This window comes from Charadrius vociferus, unplaced genomic scaffold, assembly GCF_000708025.1.
Source record: "Charadrius vociferus isolate BGI_N301 unplaced genomic scaffold, ASM70802v2 scaffold917, whole genome shotgun sequence".
Lineage (NCBI taxonomy): Eukaryota > Metazoa > Chordata > Aves > Charadriiformes > Charadriidae > Charadrius > Charadrius vociferus.
The window spans coordinates 781,211-803,020 of NW_009649175.1; the positions used below are offsets into that span (position 1 = coordinate 781,211).

The window sequence follows — 21,810 nt, forward strand, 5'->3', positions numbered from 1 at the left end:
GGTTCTCCGGGAAGGGCGGGTGTCCGGGCTGACCGGTACCTCTGTGCCCCCGCAGTGAAGTACCTAAACGCCTACACCGGCACCGTGCTGCTGCGCTGCCGCAAGGACTTCTACAGGCTGGTCTGCTCGGCGCTGCCCTTCGTTAGGCACCTGGAGAGCCGGGCCCAGCGCTACCCCTGCTCCCTCAACACCCTGCACGTCGGAGGTCAGCCGGGGCCTGGGGGGAGGCCGTGGTGCCCAGCCGTACCTTCCAGGCCTGCTAGAATGGAAGAACCCCACCTCACTGCTGGGGATGCCATAGACACGGCCTTTGTGCCACTGAGTTGTTTCTAGCAGATCTAAATAAGAAACGGGCACTGGCAGTTCTTTGTTGAAACCCTCATTAATTCTGCTTGAATCTTCATTACATGTAAACAAAACCAGAGCAGCAAATAGTATTATTACATTATTTTCTTTTTAAAATATATTTTCAAAGTATAGTATCATTTACGTCCTCAAAATTAACCACCTGGGGCAAATAACAGGCACTACATGTTAGAAATTGGTATTCCAGCACTTAACCACAACAGTGTGGAAATGAAGTCTACAGTCCCCTCTTAGCACTTGCATTAATAAAGTTGTCACTCGATGCAAAGAAAATATACTAGCAGCTCTGAAAACACTTGGTTTTGTAGATTATTACGTATTGTTCTTGTGACCCCTACAGGTACTATAAGAACATGTCAGAAATTTCTAATTCAATATAATAGAAGACAGCTGCTGATGTTGTTGCAAAACTGTACAAATGAAGGTGAGTTCCTCCAGCCGCTTTCCTAAACGTGGCCTCAGTTCCTGGGGGATTTGTAGGATATACAAATCTACTTCTGAACTCTTGAACTGAGAAACATTCCTTTCTTTAGATGTCGAGGATATTCCAGCATATGTGAAGAGATCAAGTAATGACCCTCTGTTCTTTGTTGCAGAGGAAAGACGGTGTATACAGAAGTCCTTGTTGAGCTGTTCCCTGACAGAAGAGCAGTCTCAAAGTGGAGATGAGGAAGATGATGATGGCATAGAGACAGACTGAATGTTACGAGTGTAACTGTTCAAATGTTACTGTTCAACTCTGTCCTGTACTTGTGTAATCAAGATGTTACCAGTTATCTTCAGCGCTAAGCAAAGCAGGGGACAGAAAAAGCATCTGTACATATTTAGACTTCATTTCCCCCATTTTGAGTGCTCTTAAATATTTTTTTTCTTAAAATAAAAAATACTGTTTTACTTAAGTAGGTTACTTGCCTGTTTCATTCCAGGAGTCAAAACCACCTGCACTCCTAAGGAGTGTAGCAGCTCAATGTGATCTTCATGCTGAGGTAGAAGTGAGCTTTAGGCAGTTGGCATTGACAAGGAATGTAGTTATTCTCATTTGGTACAGAAAAAGCATAAACATCTCACTGTTTTATACCTTATCTTCAATTGCAGCTGATATCCATAGGGCTGTCCATTGTTTTGAGCCACAAAAGCACCAGTTGTGTACACAGGAGCAGAGATTACATGGAATGCAAGGCAGAGCTGTAAGACTCGACTCCATCTAGCCCATTATAAAACTCATAGGTACAAGTACTGCTTAGATATTTATTAAGTTTACACCAATCAGTTACAGGAAAGTAGCGTTGCTGGTATTATCTCTTGAATCCATAGGAAAACAAGATACAACTTGAAGATGCTGTCCTGTGGAGACTGCCCCTGCACAAGGGACAGTCTTCCCTGCCCGCATCACTTCCCTTGTCCTAGTGCCTGTGAGATGTGGAGGGGAGTTACACCAGCTCCAGCTATTCTGTCTCTCTTCCCGATGCAAAGAAAAGTTGACTATAAATGTGTAGAGGTAATAGAACACAACAGATACTGGTTAGACACTAAGTAGTTACTCCTGTTCCATGGCTTAAAATGACTGTTACAAATAGCAAACAGTAGTACTGTGAATGAAGCTAACAACATACTTGAATCAATCTTAGTTGTTTTCTCTACCTTCATCAATAATTTTCCAGTGTGCATGTAAGCATTAACAGCAAGATGTGTTACTACTTTCAGACATCTTTGTCTTAGTTTCTTTGCACTCTCTTGACAAGCTGTACGGTGTTTTCATCAAGTGTAGTTAATTGTGACCAAGCGTGAAGTCAAGCTGCTTTCAAAGAATGTTTTGCAAGTGTTTCCTCTATCCTCCTGTAGCAGTTGAAGTACTCTTTACCTCCTCCCTCTCCCCCTTCTTTCTGGTTTAGAGCCGCATACAGAGCTTTGTGAAGTAGCTCTTTGGTAGCAGCCTCCCATGCGCACACGCTCAAGTGCCTTGAGGAAGCACTTGTATAATATGGAGCCTATCGCTTTGAAATAAAACATCTATGTATTGACATAAACTTTTTACGTAGGGACACAATGGATGACTTGACCAGTGGTGTTAAGAACGAATACCTGACTCCAGGAGCCTCAAACACTCAGCTTCCTCGGAAATAGCAAATCAACATTTTAAAGCCTGTGCAAATGCAGGCGGACCACTGGTGCGAGTGGGGCCAAAGGTAACAGAAGACACCTGTCAGTCTTGTGCTGTAAGGTAGGTGGTACTTTATAGCAGCCCCCTGGCGTGAATTCTGTCAGTCGGAAGGTAAGATTTGAAGCTGTGCAACTAAGTGGTGGTGTGCTCCATGTTCACAGGACAGTTGGGTTATAGCTCAGGAAGTGTGCAGTACTGTAAGTGCGTGTGCACATGATTTATTGCAACTGTTGGCCTTGACTGGTACATTACACCTACAGTTCATTTTATTCAACAAAATCCACACCACTTAACTCATTAGCTCAAATCAAACCACAAACAGTGCAGAATGCGACCACCCAAAGAAAGAGCGGGGAGGGGTCCAGAAGAGGCATGTTTATAGCCCGAGGTGCTTAGTGCAGACCAACTTACATCCCAGAACCACGCAGATACAGGCCCTTAACCCAGTACAAGAGACCCCAGTTTCTTGCTGGGAGATAAAAAGTTATCTACAGACTCCAGCTATCAGTTGTTCTTCCAATTCAGGAGCAGCCAGTGTCAAAACACCGTTCAGGTAGTTACCAAAAGCCCTAGGGTGGAGTGTTTATTCTAGATGATCAGATTACAAAGAATGTGTAGCCCATGGTCGGCCAAAAAAAAATAAAATAAAAGAGAATTAGCAGCCTCACTCACCCACATTATAACAGACTTGAACAACTGAGAGAAGCCAGGAGGTTCCTTCTACCACTAGTGCCAGCACACATTTTAAAATACACAAATTCATCAAGAGTCACTTCAAAACCAAGCAGCCAAGTTCTGCTTTACACTCACCTCAGCTTTAAATCTTTCCAAGCCAGGAGAACAGGAGGAATTCTTGCTCTTTAGAAAAAGAACAGATATAGCAGCTAACACTCTAAAGCCAGGAAGCTTTTTTGCCCGTTTCCAGTGCAGTGGAAACCAGTTCCTCAAGAGAGCAGTTTGACAGCTTTACTGGAACAGCACTACTGTCACAGTCAGATGGACTTCTGCCCATGGATACTTCTAGGGAAATAAAGGCGCTCTGCCTCTTCACTTAGGTAATATTGCAGTATTCTGGCAGTGCCACACAGCTGTAACGACTTTCATACTGCTTATTAGGCCAAAAGAACCAACTCGGCATAGACTAGAAGCCTTGGCTCATTTTTCTCTGGGTTATTTCTTTCAAAACTTTGTTTCAGTATAAACTGATTAAGCAGTTGGAATCAAACCACCTTACTTCAACATATACTGTCATGGTTTCCTCCTGAACCCCCTAGAAGCCCTGGAAACACAAGTTTAGTCTGTTCAAATTTAAATACTTAAAACTATAGCAGCAAAACAAAGCAAAATTAAAAGAAAACCAGGAGAGGAAACTTCTCTTGAATAGCAGAATCACTTTGTGTGAACAACAGAGGTGCTGAACAGTAGCTTCTGCTTCTGTTTCTTTCTTTTCTTGCCTCCCTTTTCCTCTGTGAAGGATTAAAATGATACTGTCATTCTTCTCACGGAACAGGAATGTCACACAAATGATAAAGGGTCTTCCCTAGCCTAAATGACTTCTACAGGTCCGTGATACTTCCTATCAACTCGCTGAGCACCAGGTAGTTTAATTTTAACAAAAAAATGACTGCAGACAAACTAAGGGAGACTCCATCACACCTAAAACACACCTATAAACATGCCTAACTGATTCTAAAGTTGCTGTTGCAACAGAAGATCTCAGGACTGCAAACATGCAGCAGTTTCCCTTTCAGACAGGTATTGCTTTCATCCATGCCCAAAAAACCACAGCTGGAACTGACACTCAATTTCACTGAAACTCCCAGGCCCTCCCATCCAACTCTTAATGCAGTCTCCAAACAAGCCAGAGCTAAACAACACAACTGAGCATTATAAATTAGTTTTATCAGCCAGCACCAGGGTTAGAGGTTTACGTTCATCTCAGCTTGCTTCAGACTCCCTAATTTGAAATCTCAGCTAGCAGCTACCTTGACATTTTGGTCAAACTTAAGTGGTAGCTCAGCAGCTCTGATACTTTTATTTTAAAAGCACATAACCTGAACTTCCTTGGGAGAAAGCTTAAATTCAGTTCCAGCAGAGACACGGCAAATGTGATTGTCAAAAGCCATCTTTGTCCTAACAGGACCCTTTGCTAGTTGGAGATCTCAGCTCCCACTAGGAGAGCTGCTTTAAGCTAACAGAAGCCCTCGTCAAGCTGTTCAGAAACCACAACCTGAGAATTTTCAGAACTGTTCTGTGGCCAATATCTGGTCCCCAAAATGCTGCTATCCCTTCTCCCAGAGGAAGAAGGGGAAATATTCAATTTTTTCACTTCTGAAGTTTTTCATGCCTTCAACCCCGCCTTTTACCTGATAAATGATCAGCTGTGGACGGTTTGTCCAGTTTCAGGAGGGCTGCCTCAATGGCTTGGCTGAAGGAATTCTGGAAGCTGGGCACAGGTATGCGGTCAGAGCTGTCACTTTCTCCATCACTATCCACTGGCACAGGGAGCGCCAGAGTGTTCTCATCTGAAAGAAGGAAAGGGCTTTGAGAGGCAGAAAGCTTTATAAAGCTCTCACAGTGCATGGGCCCCTCCACGCTTCAGATATTTCTTGCGAAGTTACAAGATTTCTTAGATATAGATGCATGATAAAGAACCTGAAGTAGCACTACCAAATTTTCTTACCTCTTGTCTTTGGAGCAGGTTTGGGCCATGTTTCTGGTTTTGCCTTTCCAACTCTCAACATCTATCAAAGAAGTTGTAAGATATGATTAAATCCCACATACTACAACAATCCCGCACACCCCCTAAGCAGCGAGAGAATCTGGGAACCCCTTCAAGCACTCCAACCCCACGATGTCTCCATAAGATCTATCCCACATTGTTTTCGTGGGGGAAGCAATTGTGTTCTCACACTAATCCTCAACTAAGACACAAGCAATTCTGACAAGATTTACTCTGCTACATGGCTTACCTGGGCAAAGGAAGGGAAAGGAGATTCTTCTTCTAAACTCCCACAGAGCAACGGGCTGACCTGGCTGGCAGCAGGTGACAGTGGAGTTGGAACAGACTCTACAGAGAAAGCAGCAGATAATTAAAGCCAGTTGCATTTGGCAAAGGCACTCATTACGCTGCTTATCAGAATGAAACAGAAATAAAGTTTTATTATCTTATGTAATTAACCATTTTTATCTCATTAATTCCATCCATTAGTCACACAGTGGGACCTCTCAAATTTCCTCAATCTTTTTATTTAAAGGAGATTTGAGTTTGGGTTATTTTTCTTTCCTTTTGGTGTGTGTGTGTCTATGTCTGCTTATTTTGGTGTTGTGTGGGGTTTTTTGGTTTGGGTTTTTTTTGCAGGGGGGGTTGTTAGGGCTTTTTTTTTGGAAAAAAAAAAACATTTAAGAATAGTTCCTATTTAATATTTTTTATGAACTGCAAGATAAAACATTTGGTAAAGAATCGCTAGACAATGACCTAACTGAGTGTTCATCAACTACGTTTGATTTTAATATAACGTGGTGGGGAAGATGGAGAGGGTAGAAAGAAAAAATGCCAGTAGTGTTTTCCTGGCATACACACTTTTCCCCCTCTTTTGGGGAATTTCTTTTCTTCTGCCTCAGCAAAGATTTAAAAGATGGAGTAACTACAGTGCAGATCTCATATTGTCACTGAAGTAGAGGTAGTAAAAAGCAGACAAAGGACCAGAATGTTTCTTAGCCGTGTCAGCCTTTTGTGTTCAATCCCATAGGCAATCCAGGAAAGAAGCAGACTTTGATCAGTATTAAGCAAGTTCAGCGTGATGACCTGAGCAATAGATCCCAAAAGAATGATCAAGAACTAGATGTGATGGGTTTTTCCAGATGCTCACCTGTCTGAAACACAGGGCTTCTGCCAAGAGGAGACAGACAGAAGCTCTGATGATCAGTGCTGGTAGTTTCTCCAGGGCAAGAGGTAAAAGCAGGGAACTGCTGCAGATTCTCTAAAGCAATATGGACCTCTGGATCTAGGAAGAGGTTTTAAATTAAAGCACTACACAATGTGGGGGAGGACTGTCAATACGCAAGTTGCTTCAGGAGTCTAGGAGGTGCCAACTCAATTTTCTTTCCACCCTCTATTTTAGAGACCAGTACAAGCCCTGCTGCTGGATGGAAGCAGTTCCTAGGGTGTTTTTTTTTTCCCCTCTTCACTTTTCACTCTATATCCTGATTACTATAAAAACTGAAACTAAGAATCCTGAGAGCTATATACACCATGGAGATAGCTGTGCCCTCAAATGCCCTCTGTCTCTCCCATAATGGGCAAGTATGCAGGAATTGCATAACATCATTTAACATCCTGACTAAAACAGCTTATTTTTTTTTTGCTTTACAGACGTCGTTTCTAATGCCTTGTAATCTTGTTCTAAGTACACGCTACAAACTAAAGGCCTTAGAGCTCAAGAAATCAGCTCAGCAACTAAAGATGACTGGAAATCCACCAGTTATGCTCAATCACTACTTACATTTGCCCTGTTTCTTGTTTTCTTCTATCTCAATTCTGCGTTCACGTCGTCGTTCATCACGAGCTTTCTTCTGCCGTAGACGTTTCCTCTTTTCAAGGTCATCTAGGAGCAAAGCACAACATTGGATATCAAAAAACCCAAACCAATATTTCAGCAATGTTTTTCTCCAGCTTTGAGAACAACACATTCAGTTATAACACATTAGTAACAAAATGTGCTTACAAACAACATATGCTCTTCCAAGCAGTCAGGCTTTTTTATTCGTTGTATAATTATTGTTTATAAAACAGTGAATTGGGGTTGTTCTGTCTAGTAGCCATCAGACAGTTGGTGCAAGAGGAATAAAGCTGCTCTGTATGTTCTTTTTTTCTGCCATTGAGAGATAAGAACAACTTCCCCTTCACCCTCACGGATACATGACAGAGCATACTAGAAGGGTAGTACCAACCTGAAAACAACTCTAAAGTCTCCTTAGAGATGATGGGTGGCTTCAGAGCCAGCTCACAAATGCTGAACTCGCAGGTGAGGGGCAAGTGACAGAGGTAGCGATGACGCTGTCTTATATCCTGATTAAAAAAGAGCAGATATCTTATCACAACAAGGTCTAGAGGCTGCCATAGTGATGAATAGCTTATGGAGACTGAACACTCACCATTCGTTAAATCAAATGGAAAAAAAATAGTAGCAATGACACAATAATAACACTTTATAAACTATAAACACGTGAAGGATGCCCTGGGTCAGAAGCAAACGCTCCAAGATCTCCAGCTACTACACCAAAATCAGATTTGGATGCAGTTACTCCAGCTTGCTCACTGATTTTCTGGTTATTTCTCCCTTCTCACTCACATCACTGGAATAATTCTACAATATCAGTATTCTGACACAATTATTTTTGCACTGGACCGAATTTGACTTCTACACTTAAATTATTTGCACCAACAACCACCACTTTGGTAGACTGAAACAAGCTGAGTTTTGTGTTTTTCCTCACAGAGATGAAAAACTTGAAGACAATTCCCTACTACCTCCACATAGGTTCTTACTTGAGCGTATCCTTCCTTAAAGATGAATTAAGAATTATGTATAGTTGTTACTGCACATGCCAATTCTTACAGTTGTCTTTATCCGAGGTAAAGGAATCCAAGACCCATCCCCTCGTCCAGAACTTCAGTGCCTTAAACACTTTCATTCCCTCTATCTCAAACACTGAAGTTTCTTTCCATCTTTATTTTCCATAATGTCCCACCTCTTGATACTCAGAAACAATTGTTTGTTCAAGACAGAGGCAGAACACTTTTTCAGGTTGAGAAAGATGATAATCTGTCTCGTTCAAGCTACTGTCTTATATGAGAAAAAAATTTCCTTTTTTTAAGACAGCTTTAACAACAAACCAATCTTAAACTTGCAATTCTCTTACTCCTAGAATTTCCTACCTTCTAGAAAAAAAAAAAAGCTAGACTGCAGTCTACTTATCAAAAGCTACCTAAGGTACTACACCTTACAGAGATGCCCTCACGGATCAGCACGCCGACCCATTAATAGTTATTATTTCTTATTACTGAAGAGAAACAAATCTCATCTGTCAGGTACAATGATTAATCTGCTAAAACAAGGGCCCTTAATTAATAAGAAGATAAAATAACTACCTCTGTCATTGAGTAGCCAGTTATCTCCACTACAGCTGCAGTTATCTTCTCTGGACTCTTCTCCAAGCTGCCGTATTCACGAACAAGACATCGAACATTCACAGGGTGAAGGTACATACACTGTCCATCCTCCGCTATAAGATAAGATATCATCACTTGTTCTTTGCCTGTTAATTTTCAATACCCTTCTCCCCACCACAGTGCACTCTCGAGTAACAAAATTAAAGCTCCTTTCTCAGGAGCTCCATTTCACAGGGGTTAGCTGCATCTAACAAGCTGACAAACATCCTCCTCAAGAAGGATCTCAAAGAGGGCAACTCTGTCCCCATGATTCTAGGGTCTCATTGCACTGACCTTGATAAAAATAGTAAAAAGGAGAGCTGCTAAGATGTCCACTGCTAATTGTATCTTTAGATTCTTGGTAGCTTGTTTCAGCTGGATTTGGTTCTTCTGTAGTGTTCATATCAGGTTCTCCTATGATGTCCACCTCAGGTACCTCCTCTTCATCCAGCACTGCCTCTTCTGCTTCCACAGGCGGCGAAGAAGAACTTGCCAGATCAGAGCAAGGCTCCACAAGCTCCTCATCAAATGCAGAGAGATATTCAACACCACACTATCACAGCAGAGCATACAGTTAGTACCACATCACCACCTTCAAAAGATTATCATCTCTGCAAAAATCTTTGGCACCAGTTCACCATAAACTGCAGTGTTAAGTGGCAGTATTAACAGGATCTGCCAGAGCAGAGTTGTCACCCACCTTTTTCTCTTGGGAAACTGCAGGCTCCACAGCCTTGGAGCTTTCTAGGACCAATTCTTCCACAGCTGCACTGACTCTAGCAATGCCATTGTTTTTGTCCTGGTCAGCAGAGAGTGCTGTTTCTCGCTCCTGCAGGTCATCCAAAGAGAACAAGTTTCAATTTCCTATTTAAGCCAGGAGACCATCGCCATAGTTATTTTTAGCCTTGTCCTTTCAGGTTTTCATAAATCTGTAATACATCTGTAGACAAAGAGTGACCCTTGAAGAGAGGTCCTCTCCTTCTTGTCACTAGAAAGCACACCCACTGGAGGATGCCCGAAGACTTTGAAAAGGAATGAATATTCTACAGATCTCCTCATGTCTGCCCAAAAGAAGTTATCCCAGAAATTGCTGGAGCTAAAAGTGAAACACATCTTCCTTTGAAAGCAGAACTCCTTTACGTTTATGGAAGGAATACCATTCAGTAAAAAGCATTCTGTTCTGTTATCTTGAGCATCATGCCAGACACCAGGGGTCCAAAGGCAACAGTCTCCTCCAAGACTTATAATGCTATTCTAGCAGCAAACATCACCACTTTGCTAGTATTTACATCATGGAGACCAGAATAATCACACACAACCACTTAGGCAGCAGAACATAGATGCTCATCACTCAGCATACTCTTAAAAGTAAAGATTTTTGAAGGTTCTCACCTTCAGTTCCTGGATAGCCGCCTCAATAAAGCAAGCCTCTGGGGTGTGTTTTTCTTCCTCATACTGTTTCAGTAATGCCGCTTTCTCCTCCAGAATCACCAGCTGCAAGACCTGCTCTCTGGATGCCAGAAGCAGCTTTGAATACTGACTGTGCTGGTCATCTGAACAGAAGGAGCACCAAATCATTAATATCCACATGTTTGGACTGCTGTTTCTTCTGAAGTTTTGTTACTGCTCAATTTTGTGAGTTATTCCACCTCAGAGTGGACAATACTTAACCAGAGTTTGATACAGACTCTGCATATTACCATTATATCATTGATGACACCAGCTGGTACCACATACCTGCTCTGCTACACACATCTCCCCCACACAGCAGTTCATCTGGCACTTTCAACCCACCACTTCACCATTCAGTTGCTACACATCAAAAAAATCAAGTCTAAATTTCTATGCTGTGGAAACACCAGCTTTGAGATGGCTTGGGTGGTCAAAACTTCCTCAAACAATGCAGTCTGCTGCTTCTTCCTCTTCTCTATATACTCAAAAATACTGCAACTGGAAAGTTCTGCAAAAGTGACCTCTGTTTTGGCTCAAACTAGTTCATAAACCCAGAATTATTCAAAATCCATACAAAATATTATTGTGAGGTTTTTTACAAGCAGCACAACAGAAATAGTAAACTAAAGAAATACAAGTTTAGCAAAAGGCAGTCGTCTTTGTTACGAGAGAGCTTACATTAGCTATAAAGCTTACAGCAACCATAGCATCACACACTAGTATAGTCCCTACATTACTGCTCCCCAAGGGTCCAACCTTTAGAACGATCTCGAATCCCATATTTGTTGTTTGTTTTACAAAAGGATTTAAAGTCCTTTACTTTCAAATTCTGAGGAACACATAAGCACATACCCTGCCTGCTGGATACCCATCATGCGTGAGGAGACTTGACTTTTTACAGAGCGCTTAAATGCACGCAGCCTTTCACAAGTGTGACTGCAAAATGAAGTGAGCCAAGACAGCCCACAAAACAGCAATGTTAAGTAAAATTATTTCTTTAGTCACAAAATTTTTGTGATACTAACAGATAAGATGATGATATGTTAGTCACATTACTTGACTGGAGAGAACTGAAGAAGTCAGGCAACAGATGTTTGGAATAGGTTTGCAATAATTTTGATTATTTTCCCATATCATTCTCAGATTTTAGTTGATAAGTGAAGATGATGAAAACCTTGTTGAAGATTACATCCTTGAAACAGTTTAGGCACAGAGACAGTTATTTTTGCTAAGCTGTATAATGAGGAGCCAGGAGGAGAAAAAGTTAAGGACACTGAAGAGCCAACAAAAGCAGTAAGAGTGACACCAATGACTGTACGACAAAATACACATCAAATTAATACCGATGATTGAGAAGGCAGGAGTCTGCAGTGCAGTACCTCGAAGGGAAACAGCACACAAGTTAAAGCCTTACAAAAAACAAAGTGTGGGTAGAAAACATTATTAATATGTAGTCATTAAGGTTTTCAGCTGCTAAAACCCATGTTTTGCAGTCTGGTCTATTTTAAGGTGACAGCATGGCATTGCCATGGTAAATCCTCTCCACACAAGTCCTCGTCACAGTTAGGAGCACGATGCCAACCAGCAGTACTCGCATAAACTCACCTCTGATGTAAACAGGCTGCACCACATTCATCCACTGAGATTTGGGCAGTGCTACCAGAACACCTTTCTCTCTTCTCATAAGTTGCATCGTAATGGTATCACCAATTGCATATTGACGTGTTGCCATAGCAACAACACTGCAATGTAAGGAGGAGGTTAGTAGGGTAAAAATAACATTTCAAAAAGATACATCACTTAATAAATATCAAGTCTCACCTCTTGAGGTCCTTCTTGTGAACAGAGCCATAACAAATAGGACATTTGCTCCAGGTCTTTTCACTCAAAGAGAGATAGTGAAGGATACATGCCCAACAAAAGATATGCCCACAGCGGGTGATCTTTGCTGCAGTTGGTGGGTACAGACATATTGGGCAAGAGGGCACTTCATGGCTACAAATTCGCTGAAATGGCACAGGAGAAGAATGGTACAAGTTTTAGACCTAGAAATCAGTTCCTGTGCTACAGAACAAGCCACCTGTAAGATCTACTCTAATATATTAATATTCCAGCTCTTTAGGCTCTGTTTATTTACCAAGAAATTAAGTACTCTGTAAATGAATAACAACTTCAGACTGCACATGGAATAACCTTCAAAGCCACCCATCTGGTATTTCTAATCTAATGACATTAAAAAAGTGACTCTTCCCATGTTTCCTCTCATGTATCCATCATCTGTAAGAGTTAGTAGCATCTTCATCATCCGAACTCAGATGCCAAGAAGACAGCAAATGAGCTCTGCCACCTCACTGACACAAGCAGACTTGTGCAGCCCTTTTTTAACTGCGAGACTGAACTTACCAATTTCCATGAACATGCTAGTTTAGTCAGACACTTTATTAGCATCTGTATGTTGCAGAGACATAACTGCCTAGCAAGCACCTAGATTTTTTCAGCTCTCTTGTAGCATCAGGTAAGAGTAAGCTTACCTCCTCTCCAGGTACACCATACTCCAAGACTACTCTTGGCAGATAAAAAGTTTCTACTTGAGGCAAGCCAAAGTTCTGACCACAATTCTCAAGAGATTTTCCACTTTGTTGCTAGGCAAGATAGGCCACCTATGCACAGAATAATTCTTCAAAATTCTACACTCTAGTCCTCTTCCATGGACTCATGCCCAAGTTTTCTGTTAATATCTCGATCACAAGGACTCTGTCTACAGAATGTCAGATACTATTTTTGATGAGCTCCCATCTGCGAAAGCAAGAAGAAGCTGCTAATTTTCCTAATAGATTTTAGCACTTCTCTTTTCCTGTCATGAAAGTATTTCATAATATATTCCATGACAGATCTTTCCCAGTATTGTGGGAGTGACAGAAGAGGCCTCAACTGAAAAACAGCTGAGTTTTACGTAACATCACAGAGATAAAGAGGCAGTTAAAGACAGGTTGAGCTCCTTAAAAAGAAGAAAAAAAAAAAATCTAGCCCATCACAACTGACCACTTGTTCCACAAAGTCCCAGTTGACCAAGGTATCTGGATCAGCAAAGTGGACTGTGTAGTCCTGTTCTTCAGAGACAACAAACTGGCAGCTGGGGAAAGGCAAAGAGACAGATGATCCACTCAGTTGTTTCTAAAAATTCTTTAAGAACTACCCTATAGGATTCTCTGAGCTGCTTCTTTGTCCAGCAGAAAACTGCTGGATGCAGTCAGTAAATTCTACCAACAAAAACCAAGAGAGTTCAATTCACAACCTGATTTCCAGAATACAGGTGTGTGTAATTTCAGTTAGACACATCACATACTAACTACAGAATGAGCCAGTCAGAGTGGTTTTCCAGAAAAACATAAGAAACAGCCAGCTCCATCAGGGATCTATTAAAAAACAGGGAATCCACAAGTGGAAGAAATATGCTCACAAAAACTAGAACTACTGGGGTACCTGCGAATAGACTTCACTACAATAAGCCACAAAACAATAGGGAAAAATCAGAAGCATCAACGCTGAAAATAGTTTTTGTTATCTTTAACATGATCAGACACAGGAAGTCCTGAATACCCTTCAAATTCTGGTGAAAGTGACCATTATTTCCAGTCAAAAGCAATTCTGCTGCTGGATTACTATACTGGTCATCATTTGGGTTATACTACATACCTAGTGGTCTGTGAAATAATCAGCAGTTTAAGAACTAAGACCCACATGAGTAATTGCTCCTGGGACTTGTAAATTCAAATTAGCTTTCATCCAGCAACTGTTACCCCTACCATCTCAACATTCTATTTTTTGGAAAAAAACAATCGTCTTCTGTAAGAGAACTACACAGGGCTTCCTAAATGGATTGTCATGTTCCACAAGCAGTGCTAGAACATCAGAGCAGAAGACTAACTGGTTTGTATCTAAAGGACTCAGTCCATCAGATCACCTGTAAACAGGTAAAGTTGACATGTTTGTTGACGTATTTTTTATCTCTTTCAAGTACAGTCATTACCACTAAAAACACTACAGAGAGGTAACTTCACCCTGAAAGTCAATACAAGTAGTCAAGGTCAAACACAACTCCCTGGCTGATCATCCCTTACAGCTCAGTGTCTCTGTAGAAGTCTACGAGCCCTGCCAGTCTTCCACTCACTTGGCCTGTAGGAAGAGCTCCTTGTTGAAAGGCTTATGTCCCCACTTGTTCCTTTTCCCCCAGTTGCCATGTCCATTCCCATCAAAATGGCCTGGTTGGCCACGGGGTTCAAAAGTGAAGTTCAGTAAGTGGTTCAGATTAATCTTCTTGGGACCAGAGAATTGGGCAGGGCTGAACTCTGCCCGCTGAGCCTCTGCTACCTAAGAGACAACAGCATTTGTTAGAACTTGCTACAGTTTACTGCAAAAGCATCAGTAAGTTGACACCAAGGCCCCATCAGTGATTACGTACAAAATACGCAGCATCCACTCACTCACCTTCTCCCATTCCAGTTCTGCAAATCAAGTAGTGCAGCGTTAGAAGCGCATGAAAACCTGAAAGTTAGAACTGAGTGGCCTTAACCCACACTGATCAAAAGGAGGAGAGCATAACAACCACCGACATAAGGACAAGTAAAAGCTGGCAAAACCTAGCAGTCCAGGTTAACAACAGAAGAAAGATGTTCAAATCCTGACAATATTCTTTTAGATGAAAAGTAAACAAGTCTGATTACTATTTGCACAGATTGTACTTCTTTTGGTTAGTTTTTATATAATGAAATAAAGAATGAGATAATTCAACTGACACAGCAGGGGAGTTCTGACAGTCAGCAATTTAGGTGAGCGGCGTTGCTCACCCGCTATAACTGAAAAAATAAGACTATCGACGAAAACCCACATATAGTCTACAGCATTTAGACCCACATCAGCATAAAAGCCTGGGTCTGGTTTTACTCCATCTTGATGTCACCAAGGCCAATACAATTATTTTCCCAATGCAATACATGCAGACTTGTACACTGAAGTGGTTTGACACAATCACCTCAGACTTAAAAGCTAAAAACTATATCACTAGATATTTTCATGAAGGACCTCTGTTTCACGAGATATGTACATGGCCTGTCTAGGTACCCATTCCTCAGGACGTATTTTTTTATTGCAAGTCTCTCAGAGCAGAGAACACTCCTCTTCTGTTGTTGCCAAGTTGCTCTGCTCACGCTCACTCTGGCATCTCAACGATGTTTGCACCTCTTATTGCTCTTTCCCGTCCCAGCCCAGGAGCTGAACACAGAAGACCTATCTAGGCAGGTCAGAGTGATCCTCTCGTCCCAAGAAAGAAGGCCTTGGAGGCATGACATTACAATTCTCACCTCATCTCGTCTTCCACCATTACAAGAGCTAAAAAGTTTGCCACTTCCGCCGCTACCTCCCCTTTGAGGGGGCATCTTGTTAAAAGCTTTGCTTTTCTGTGAATTGGAGCGACGGGACTGACTGGAAAAGTTCTCATTTTTTGAATATGAAGTTTCTCTTTTACGATTATAGCGCTGTTTGGATCCACTCGCATTCTTTCCATCTGAAAGAAAAAAAAAAAACCACACCAAGAATCAGATCAGCAGCCTTAGGGCTGTCCACACGCACCGCAGCTCAGCTAGCTTCACGTCAGAGACATGCCCACCCCGGCCACTGCCTTGGGCCCTGGCTAAAAGGCTGGTGTTCATCAGGGCATCAAACCCCCACAGCAACCGAAACTGCTTCACACCTATCACTGCCCAAACGCTATAAAAGGATGCATTTGCTGTGCTTTATCTTTTATTAGAATGGTTGAATTTTCTTTATCCAGATTTGGAATCACCATCACCAGACTTAGCGTGTTACCTGGTACATTGAGTGATAAACACCAACACCATACCTTTGTGCCCCATTACAAAAATTGGTAACAACCAGTTCATTTTTTTTTCATTCAATTTTATGAAAACACACGATTTATCACATCGTTCCCTTATATAAATATACTGCTCCCTGCCTTTGTCTTGAAGTCTCCCACTTTGCAAGACCCCATTGCCTGTTTTCACTCCATTCTGCCCCCTACGCTTCAAAGACCCCAACAGACCTAATTCTGTTTTAAAAATAGCCTTTTCTTTCACAAGGCCAACAAATGCTAATCGATCTTTAAGCCCAAACCCAATGCAGGCCTTGCAGGGCACGTACCTAATATCTAAGTACTAAGTCCACCAACCTATGCAACAAGAACTGTTTGCTCAAAAGCATGCTGAACACACCACTGACCCTAACGCAGGACACAGCGGTGAAGCACAAAACAAAATACGGCAGGAATAAAGCTCACATAAGCAGAAAAATCAGTCAGGCTCCTGAAAGGGGTTTCCTGTGTCTAAACAGCTGCTTCACCAGACTGCTAGAACAGAAAATTAATACTATGAAGGTATTTCTAATAGTCTTAACACAGGACCAGAGTTGCCCCAAGGACACAGCAGATTGCTTACCTGTCACTTAACCTAGTTTTTCCACTAACTGCCCCAAGTTTTATTTGTAGAAGAGGTATGTTGATAATCTTGGAAGCAAAACTCCACAGGCCCAGCAAGACGTCTACCCACAGCAGCCAGCCCCAAAGTCACTCTGGATACTTAGTAAGTGTTACACAAACAGTAACGCCTCATACAATATCTAGATTCCTTTTTATTAAAGCCTACCAGTTTGCCTTTTCGCACTTGGTAATCCTCCCCACCCCTTAATATAAATCTTACCTGGCAGGCAAACACACCACTGTGATTCAGAATCACGTTATCCATATGGGTAGTTTTCATTACCAGTGCCTCCAGCTTTCCCCTTCCCCAGCACCACTTCCAATCTACCTGAGCATTTAGAACAGCTGGAATTGGATCATCCACACAAAGTCTCACTTTTTTGTTATATTTAGTTTTCTCTCCCCGCTTCGCCCCCAGAAAGAGGGGGCCAGTAGACTGGAAGTTCTGTGTGTTATTGTACACTACTGAGGATCCGACTTCTTAAAAATAAGTAATCAAAGTGGTTTGACTGGGTTTTGTGGTGGTCTGCTATTTCTTGCACATGGCGGACTTCAGTCTTTGCCTGCAACTACAGCTATAGAAGTAAAAAGACTTTATCATTACTTTCACATGATGTGACAAGAGACATTTTGCAGACAAACTTTGTCACCAGAACCGGTCATTTACTCTGCTATTCAAACGGCTGATCCTTTAATTCAGAATTAAACCAACTCCATCAGAACCCCAGATGTGTAACTCAAACACACGCCTGCACAGCTTGCAGCGCTACAATACATGTCAGGCTAAAGACATGGGTTGAGGGTTATCAGGAAAAAAACACACCAGAAGCTGCCAAGTACTGAGGGTGTGACCAGGTCTGGCTGAATGATTACTTAGATAGACCTTTTTTGAGAGTGTTTATAGAGAAGAGGCTCTAATCAACACCACTGAGTCGCTAGTAAAAAATTAAGTATTTTGAAGAGGTCTGGACTACTACTTCAGTTATTCAAGAGCAGAGCTTGTCAGTTCAGAGCTCAGCCACCCTCTTAAATCTGCAATTTCAGTGAACACGCTAGAGAAGCACGTGCCTATTGTGTCTACAGCGACTTTGCAGTTTCTCTGCAATCACCAACTGGAGAAACCAAACAACTCAAGAGGAGAAGTTCAGCCTAAAGTGGGTCTTTACAGGGCCCAAGAACAGCTTGTACCTGCAGCTGACACAAGAATTTCCTACCACTTAGAGTTTTAATCAAGTGAGTCACCATCCAATTTGTCAGTCAGCTGGGTTACACACATTCCTGTGATACTACAGGTCCTTTCAGACCAACTCCAAGAGCCTTTGGGAGTCCCTCTAATGACTCTCACATTCTGTAGAAAAGTCCTCTCCCCACCTGTGCCTTTTTTAGGAAGGACCATACATGACAATCTAACCTTCAAACCTGATTTTACTGATTGCAAGTTTCTCCTCCCAGAATAATTACCCTCATGAGGATTCTGGTCCATCAGAGTAGTTTTGAAATCAGTCAGCAGACAACCAGGAGTTTGGAGTATGCATTTGTGAACCGGAACAGCTTTCCCCCACCCCAAATCTAAGCAACGCCATTCCTTCCAACCTTGCCAGCAGGCCACACGTCACGGAGCGCTCTGCTTTGTATCATCCCTCCTTGCATTCCCATGAAGAGCGGGGCAGGAGAGGGCTATCTGCACTCATGCAGGGAGAAAAGTGGAAGATTGCCACTGCCATCCTCTCTTATTAGATCCATTTTAAGTAGCATAGGTTTGGATTTGGGAGTTTCTTTCCTCCCTCTTTTCTTGGCAAATTAGGAATGAGCAACAGCTCTGGTGAGGTACTTACTCTTCGCTCAGCTCCTCAGTTAGTCCTTTTGCCAGTCTCACAAGGTCTAACCTATAATAAATATATCTACCCATCCACACTTCAAGAGAACACAGACTTATAAAAAAAAAATACTGTCTATATAATTTCATAAAACTAGCAACCAAGCCACTCTTCCTTCTGAAGCAAGTCTTGCCATCTGTGGTTTCTCCTGCTGGATGCCGCATTCTGTCAGAGGACCTCTATCTCCAAAGATCCAAAGAGAGGAGATGAAGTTCGCAGGACTAAAAGCAGCTCTAGGTGACCACTTCAGTCCTGGAGCTGCAGTAGTTTGCTATTGGGGTGAGGACTGCAGTTTCCTTCCAGCTTTGTTTGGCTCTTCTTTTCGCCTGAGCAGTGTTGAAGCCAACCGTATTGCGTAAGGGGTTTGGGTGGTGGATCACACTAAGCCCCAGGGTGATTTCATGAAAACACACTGAAGCTACTGCTGCTGCTAAGGCAAACATCCCAGTGAGCAAGAGGTGACGGAGCAGTCACCCACCCCAGCTAAGCATGCTCACACTGTAATAAGGCCCAGTTTGAGAGAACCAATGTTGTCCATCAGGTCTCCTGGACTGCAGAGAAACCCAACAAGCCTATTTTCCCTTAGCTACTTTATTCCATCCTGATGGGACGTGACTCCTGTTGGTGCACTAATATAACCTATAGAAACCCTTCCATTGGAAACGTTAATTTAGTTTCTAAGGCCAAGTTTGAAGGATAGCTGGAACCCAACTTCCACAAGCACAAGAGCTTACAGTACCCTATTTAGCCCATTTCAAGCTGTGCTGCAAGAGAAACGGAAGGAGAAGCTACCGCAAGGTTTCACGAACGTCCACTTCTTCATTTCTTCCTCTGGACTTGATCACAGCAGGTAACTCCGAAATGCGTCTAAATGGTGAGAGCCTGACTAGACTCAAAGCCAGTGACCATCAGTGCAAAAGTCACTTATGCAACAAAAGGTCAGCGTTTTGGGGAGGGTCTGTGGTCCATCAAGAATATTTTCCATTTCAAAGGAGACACAATATTTTCAGAATACCTCCTATACCTCTCCTAAAACAGGAGAGAAATTGGGTGGACCACATCAGCTACACATAGAATGATTAGGAAATCAAGAAAAAAATCCCATATGGTGACATGCCAGTGTCTCGCATGCAACGGCTACCAAAACATAGCCACAATTCAACAGAGCTGCATCCTCTATGCTTGTCTTGTGGTTGTTTGTCTGAATCTGACCAAGGGAATCTTCTCATTTTAGTTGTCGGTACCCTCCAGTTAAGATATTCCCAAATACATATCTGCTCCTAAAGAGATTAAAGGGATTCCAATTTTTCCAGGCCTCTTCCATGCACCATAAAGGAAGCAACTCATTCCACATCCCTTTACCCTTGTTAAGAAACAAGCATCTTAGAAGCAGAATTACGTTGAGACAAAATTATCCTCTGTTTTATTAAAAAAGAAGTCTTCAAAGAAGTTGGGGTTTTTTTTAATTAAAAGATAGCCTATTATATAGGAGTAGAAGAGTATGGTACATGAGGATTTCTCTCCTCACTGCTCCTCTGTTACTAGTGACATTGTTTCAAGCTAGTCAAAAGTGGCATTCCACAAAAATCACTTACTGCTTTTATTTTGGGCTGGAATGACAGGCCTTTTATTTTCTTCCTCACTACAGATACTATTTCTTCCACTTAAAGGCCACAGGACAGGACAGGCCATCTTAACTCCTTACTGAAAGATGTTTATATTCTGCGAACAATCCTCCGTACCGCATCACACATCACTAAAACAAGCAGCTGCAGTGATGAGGTGTCTCTTTGGCGAGAGAGGGACAGAAACCAGTTCTCCACAACAGGAAAACCTCGTGTCTGCTCGCCTTTCACACTGCCTCTCGCAACACATGCGGAGAAGTTTATACCCTTTGTTATTCCATCACAAGCCAAAGATCTGGTTCTTAAACTCTTGTTGCATACCTAGCACATGACATCCCCTGCTTCCATTTGTCTGTTCACTAGATGGAAAAAAAAAAAAAAGAGACTGAAAAATAACAAGAGTAGCTAGGGATAATAAGACCCTTGCATCAAATCCTGTCGCCGATGCAAAAAACTTCGCAAATCAGTTAGGAGTTCTTCCAGAAACGACTGCCAAAAAAGTTCTTCCTAAAAAGACTTTCATGTGTTTGAATCTAAAGTTAAAACTTAACTACGATCGCACAGTTACACCACAACCTGAGGAGCTGTAGGTGAGCCAACTCCCATGTCACTCACCTCGGTCTATCCCATGGAAGACCAGTTATCAGAGGTGAAGAGCAGGTAATACTTGGTTACCCGGGATCTGAGTGCATTTAGAAGGTCTGAGAAGGAGTCAACACCTTCCAGATACTCATTTTGTTAACCCCTCGAATACATTGCTGCTTTCTCAGAGACCTGAAGTAATACAGTTGAAACAAACCACTGAGGAGGAAGGAAATTAGTACAGAGATGGTGGTGTAGCAACCTGTTGACACTCTCACATGTACTTCTGGGACTAAAAACACTAATTTTAATGACTGCTGCCCTGTTTCTAGGTTTTAGGAAAAAAATGCAAGGTTCCCAGGAACACTCTGCTCCCAAACAGCTTTAGAGAACTAAAGGCAGTTGAGGTCTTACCTTGAAAAGAGAGATGACAAGAACCATAATGGCTCCTCATGAACTGCTATGTCAGCAAAACTAGCCGTTTGCAATGACAGGCGTAACACTTTGCTTTAAATCCCAGATGAGAAAACAACACGTAACTAACTCTGAGCTCCTCCAAAGCAGGTTACTGAAATACAGCCGGTACAGGGAACGCCGTCTGTCGATACCAGACCTCCTTCGGCACCGCGCAAAAGCGAGCGCACACAACTTGAGTGCAGAACAAAGTTAAGGTTTCTCTCTTAACAGGCACCAGCAAACATGTACTGTTACTATAAACCCGAAGCTTTAGCTCTCAAGCCGATTACTGCGGTGCCCGTAGGGATAGAGCGTTAACTCTTACGGCGGAGAGCGGAGGAACCCCAGCTCGCCCAGCGGGGAACGCAGCCGGAAGAGGAAGGAAAAAGAAAGGAAAAACAGCCGTGACCTGAAACGGAGCTTTTTCAACCCAGCCGAAAGGCGAAGAGCCCGAGTAGGACAAGTTCAGCTCCACCACGGCCCCGGCCCCGGCCCAAGGCCATCCCCCAGACCCGGGGGCCGCCGAGGGGCCACCGCTAACGACC

At 42.4% G+C, this 21,810-nt stretch overlaps 2 protein-coding genes across 2 annotated transcripts in view; one reads left to right on the forward strand and one right to left on the reverse strand.

The window, feature by feature from the left end:
* Nucleotides 1-1,211, forward strand: part of POP5 (processing of precursor 5, ribonuclease P/MRP subunit (S. cerevisiae)) — a 6,172-nt gene extending 4,961 nt beyond the window's left edge. The window contains exons 2-4 of the mRNA XM_009888613.1: nucleotides 56-205; nucleotides 707-790; nucleotides 963-1,211. Coding sequence (XP_009886915.1) covers nucleotides 56-205; nucleotides 707-790; nucleotides 963-1,066 — 338 coding nt within the window. The 3' untranslated portion in view covers nucleotides 1,067-1,211. The remainder of the gene's footprint in view (nucleotides 1-55; nucleotides 206-706; nucleotides 791-962) is intronic.
* Nucleotides 1,212-3,217: 2,006 nt separating this feature from the next.
* RNF10 (ring finger protein 10) lies at nucleotides 3,218-15,754 on the reverse strand. Its single transcript, XM_009888589.1, has 16 exons — nucleotides 15,554-15,754; nucleotides 14,365-14,564; nucleotides 13,236-13,326; nucleotides 12,015-12,199; nucleotides 11,799-11,935; nucleotides 10,134-10,294; nucleotides 9,442-9,570; nucleotides 9,036-9,294; nucleotides 8,682-8,815; nucleotides 7,481-7,598; nucleotides 7,033-7,134; nucleotides 6,400-6,534; nucleotides 5,500-5,597; nucleotides 5,211-5,271; nucleotides 4,894-5,052; nucleotides 3,218-3,993 (listed from the first exon to the last, which is right to left on the reverse strand). The coding sequence occupies exons 1-16, from the start codon at nucleotides 15,626-15,628 to the stop codon at nucleotides 3,917-3,919; spliced, it is 2,121 nt and encodes a 706-aa protein (XP_009886891.1). The 5' UTR covers nucleotides 15,629-15,754; the 3' UTR covers nucleotides 3,218-3,916.
* Nucleotides 15,755-21,810: the final 6,056 nt, after the last annotated feature.